At 54.4% G+C, this 4,925-nt stretch overlaps 1 protein-coding gene across 3 annotated transcripts in view; it reads right to left on the bottom strand.

The window, feature by feature from the left end:
• Nucleotides 1-76: 76 nt before the first annotated feature.
• Nucleotides 77-4,925, bottom strand: part of TRPC4AP (transient receptor potential cation channel subfamily C member 4 associated protein) — a 78,604-nt gene continuing 73,755 nt past the window's right edge. For 2 of the 3 annotated variants that reach the window (XM_058562836.1, XM_058562837.1), the window contains exons 15-19: nt 3,645-3,785; nt 3,022-3,130; nt 2,307-2,419; nt 1,204-1,410; nt 77-999 (exon numbers count right to left, since the gene is read on the bottom strand). In XM_058562836.1, coding sequence (XP_058418819.1) covers nt 862-999; nt 1,204-1,410; nt 2,307-2,419; nt 3,022-3,130; nt 3,645-3,785 — 708 coding nt within the window. In that variant the 3' untranslated portion in view covers nt 77-861. Of the gene's footprint in view, nt 1,030-1,203; nt 1,411-2,306; nt 2,420-3,021; nt 3,131-3,644; nt 3,786-4,925 lie in introns of all 3 variants that reach the window. The other variant, XM_058562835.1, reaches the window with a different exon arrangement.

The raw sequence follows: 4,925 nt of genomic DNA, 5'->3' as shown, positions 1-4,925 counted from the left end.
GCCGGTTTCCGCCTCATTCTTTGGGGTTGGGGAGGGCAGCAAAGTCCCCAATGGACAAAAGTCAGGTCCACATCAGTCACTTAAAATAAAGTTCTTTAATAGTCTCCATTTAATTGGTTTATTTGTTAATAAATTGGCAACACAAGGAGGGGCCAAGGGTTGCTCTCAGCCAGGCTCCTGTGTGTGTGGGCTCAGGCAGGAGATGCTGCCCTGGGGCAGGGGTGGGGCACAGGGTAGCTGTGCCCCAAGGGATGGATGGAAAAGGCCCCCCAGTTCTGGGGGAACCCCTTGGGAAGAACACAGCGGTCAGTGAGCAAACAGAACCAGAGGAACTAAAGGAAAACAAGGGAGGGAGGACAGGAGGGGCAGATGGGCAGGCTTGGGGGAAGGTAGCATTCTCCAGTATCCCCCACCCCTGCCCAGGGGCTCAGAAGCCTTTGCCTGGGTCCAAAGGCCAGGGCAAGCTTGGCTCACAGATTGGGGGAGGGTGCCTATATCTCCCTCCCCGCCCCAGGACTGACAGCCAAGAAACTGGGCAGGAGCTCAGACAGAGCTATTTTTAAAAGTCCCCTTACCTCTGGATGGGCCAGAGCCCCAGGGTTCTGAAGGAGGGGTGGGCGTAGTGCCCCTGTCCTCAACATAGGGATCTTGAGGGAGCTGAGGTTCCCCAATGACCTGGGGCCTCCAGACCCAGGGTTTCTAGACGCTCCCTCCCTCCAAGCCTGTACCTGAACACCTGGGGCAGGCAAAGAGCAGCAGGGAGGCAGGGGAAGGGTGGGGACAGGTCAGGGCGTGTGGCACGCATACCCACGCTCACCCGCACTAGCCCTGGCCCAGCAGCCTCCTGGGCCTGACCCAAGGTCACTCCTCGGTGAAGTCCCTGTCTATGTCCATGTAGGGCTCCTCGATGTAGCTGACAAGGGCAGAGGGTGACTGGCGGTCCGGGTTCAACAGGATGGACACGGTCTCTTTCCAGTATGAGAAGCTGATGCAGGAGCTCTGGGCAAAGAGGGAGGGGCTGGGGGGTGCCTGGAGGACCCAGATGGAGCCCGGCACCCCGTGGGGAGGGCCTTGGTAAGGGGACAAACAGCCGCCTGCCGCATGGCCCAGGCAGGGACCACGCACCCTGGACGCCCCTCTGAGGGGCCCTGGGTCTGCGTGCCTGCGGCCCACCCACCACCCACTCAAGGGTGGGGCACTCACGTTCTCCAGGCAGGTGCTATCCTTGTCCTTGTGCAGGTAATGCTGCTGCCAGAAGCGCAGCAGGTTGTGGAAGTTGTTGAGCAGGAAGCCAGGATACTTCTTGCTGTGTTCCATCCGCTGCAGCAGCCGCAGGTAGAGGGGCAGCCGCTCTTTCCGTCGGGCCAGCATCAGGATCACCAGGCTGGTGTTGAGGCAGCTGACGTTCTCCTGCAAGGCCCCAGGCCATCAGGGTTAAGTGTGTGCTGGTAGCTCCAGCGGCCCCTGGTGGACCTGAGGTGTCACTAAGCAGGGAGGAGGGTGTCCCAGGCCCAGACCCTGCAGAGCCCTGGCAGGGTCCATGGGCCATGCCTGGAGCTGTCCCTGCATACACCTGAGAGGACTGGGGACAGGAATGACACCAGCACTGCCAGCATCCTGCCCTGAGTACCTTCCTGGTCCCTCTCCCACCCACCACCCCCCGTCTAGAGTCTACTTCTTCTCCAGAACCAGCTCTTCCCAGGAGCTTCAGGAACCGGGGCAGGGCTGGGTGCAAGTGTTAGACGGGGTTCTCTCACTTTCTAACTTTCATTCAGCACTAGACTGGGGGCATCAGGAGGGAAGAGGCTCAGTCTGTTTTGTTCACTGGGTGCATGCCCAGCCCAGGGCCTCGCCTCAATAAACATTTGCTAGATGAAGGAATACAAGAACCACCTCTGAGAGCTATGGTATTACCCCCCATTTTAGAAAAGAGGGCTGTGAAGCTTGGAGAAGGGACAACTGCAGTTATTTATTGAAGGGGGTGGGAGTCAACATCAGGTCCAACTCCAAAGCCTGCCCAGCAGGAGGGGCATGGAGAGCACTGGACTGGGAATCAGAACTCAGTGTCAATCCCAACTCTGTCCTGACCTGTCTGTGACCTCAGAGACTTGCTCCCTCCTCAGGCTGCATCTGTAAAATGGGGCACTGATCCCTTATCAGAAAAAATCCTCAAAATAGTTGAGAGGGTTTCCTAGGAACCAAGAGATGGGTCTCCGGAGAGGGAGAGGATCAACTCTGTTGGGCTCTGGGATGAGGGAACCTGTTTCTAGTCTCCCTTCCCTGTTGTATGTCCGCAGGGCTCTCACCTGGGTCAGCGTCTGCACATGGATGATGTTAATGAGGCGGAAGAGGAAGGACATCTGCGTGGGCACCTGGGATATGTAGGCAAGCAGGCGGCACTCGGATAGGACCTCAGCAACTGGGGACAGAGAGGAACAGAGAGGCAGAGGTGTGAACAGCAGGATCGGAAGCTGGTTGGTGGCTCTGGCCCAGAGGCCTGCCACCAGGCTTCTAGTCAAGTCTCCCTTGGGTTCTGACTCTGAAGCTGGGAGCCCCCACTGTCAAAACAACTACAGAAAAGGTTGACTGCAGTAGGAACAAATCTCCAGCCATTCTGCCACCCCGGCTCAGCCTGCCTTCTCCGAGCTCCCACCAGTTCACCACCTTTTCCTTCAGTCTCGCCCAGGGACCACCTCTCCCCCAGGCTTCACCACCCGGGTTCCTCTCATCCAGGCAACTCCAGGCCAGTAGAAGAAGGGTGTTTGTTTTTTGTATTTTGCTGGCAACAATGGTTTTTTACCTTTATTAAAATGTACCTGCTCATTAAAGGAAGCACGGATGATAGAGAAAAGTAAAAGCAGCAAAGAAAATCCCCTGGAGAGCCACCACCTTGACCCCAGCCACGTGGGCATTTGGGGCAGCTACTTCCAGCCATTTTTGTCTCTTTGCTAAAGGCTGGGTGTTTGACACCAGTGTGGCAGCAATGGATGGATTCGCCTTGGCATTATGGCTTTTTCTTACCTTTCATGTCCACCTGGTTTTCAAATCGGTCCAGTGACAGAGTGACACAGCGCACCAGCATGTTGGAGTCCACGAGTGAGCTGTTGATCTGCTTCAGGAACACCTGGAACTGCAGCAGAGACCAAGCTCAGACGGGAGGTGGTAGGCTCCTGGCTGGAGACGGCCATGGCCCAGAGTGGGCAGTCCCTGCAAGTGCACTGATCTACCCCGACCGAGCTGTTTCCAACAGGAAGACCAAGGCTCAGACAAGCTGGATGACCTGCCCTTACCACCCACTAATAAGCAGCCCTAGAAAGACCTCAACCCAGATCTTCCAACACCATGCTCAGTGTTTTTTTGCACTGAAGGGTGCCAGACTCCTCTCATTTTTACTTCAACTAGTCTGAGCTGTGTTTCTGTCACACACACACCCGGTGAACCTAACACACCAGGCCCAGTCCTGCCCTTCTGGGGCTCTTCATGGCACCCACTACACAGCTAATGAATGTTTGCTGAAGACTGCCCACTGAATCCCCAGTAATTCTCCAATTTAAAACCAGCACCTGAAGACTGGCAAGGTCCAGGGCTCCAGGATAACTTCTGGACAGTGCAGCAAACCCTATGGAGCCCTGCCTTAGTCTTACCTTTGCATCAGTGTTGATGTATTTATTGAATCTCTTGAATGCATCAACGTTGAACTTCATCAGCTCCCCCAGGAGGTCAAAGTAACTCTGGAGCACATCTCTCGATTTGCACTCACTATCCACAATGCAGTACAGGATGTGCTGGGGGTGGGAGAGGACAGGGTGAAGGCAGGAGGGCAGCTGAGCCCTGGGGCCAACAAGCAGATGTGGCTGCTGCCCATAGGCTACATTCATCTAAGCTGCCCCCTCCTGCCTTCCACCGGGGCCTGGAATGTAGCTCATACCATGTGACATTTGCCTCAAGCAAGCATCCGGTCAATGGAACCTGCTACCCTCTCTAGATTCTCATCTGAGGATGCTGGTGGCTCCAACGGCAGGGCCAGGCCTGACACACCTCACCAGGAGGTGGGGGCAGGGTGGAGTATGTAACCACGACCTCTCTTGTTTGCCTCTGACCTGCTTTGTGGTTACCAAGATGCCAGGGCTCTCCAGCTCGCAGGCGAGGGGGGCTGTCTCCAGATGTAACATCAGCCACTGCCCAAGAACTGAGGCCGTTTAAGTAAATAAGCACAGGGTTTAAGGGAGTGGGACACATTTTAACTGCATGGTTTGTCTTTATGTTTATGAATGAAAAAATCTACACTAAAACCAATGAATTTTTATCAAGAACATAAAGCCAATTAAACGCTTTGATAACGTTTTCTATGATAGTTAAATTGTTTCCATTTTTCACTTTCCTGAAGTTACATTGATTTGAATCATTTCTTTTCCCTATGATTTTACAATTCATAGGTCAGTTTCTTGTTTGCACTGTTTTTTTTGAAGCAATTATAGCTTTGGTCATTTTGTTCCCCCACTTCCGTAAATTCCGCTATTTCTGAAGGCCACTTTTTTTTTTTGGTGAGGAACATCAGCCCTGAGCTAACATCCAATGCCAATCCTCCTCTTTTTGCCGAGGAAGATTGGCTCTGGGCTAACATCTGTGCCCATCTTCCTCTACTTTATATGGGATGCCGCCACAGCATGGCCTGACAAGTGGTGCGTCGGTGAGCGCCCGGGATCCGAACCCGCGAACCCCAGGCCGCCAAAGCAGAGTGTGCGCACTTAACTGCTGCGCCACTGGGCCCACCCTGAAGGCCGTTTTTTAATAAAGGGAAATTAACTTTTAGTCAGCGGCAAAATATCCTCAAGGTTAAAAGGCCTTGCTGCGTAACTCTACAGACTCCTACACTCCTCCACGGCCACCCTCTAGGTCCCTCCGCACCCGCGGAGGAACCCAGA

The sequence above is a fragment of the Diceros bicornis genome, chromosome 19, assembly GCF_020826845.1.
Source record: "Diceros bicornis minor isolate mBicDic1 chromosome 19, mDicBic1.mat.cur, whole genome shotgun sequence".
Taxonomy (NCBI): Eukaryota; Metazoa; Chordata; class Mammalia; order Perissodactyla; family Rhinocerotidae; genus Diceros; species Diceros bicornis.
Note: the sequence above shows the minus strand (reverse complement) of the source record. Positions and strands in the feature narration are given on the sequence as shown.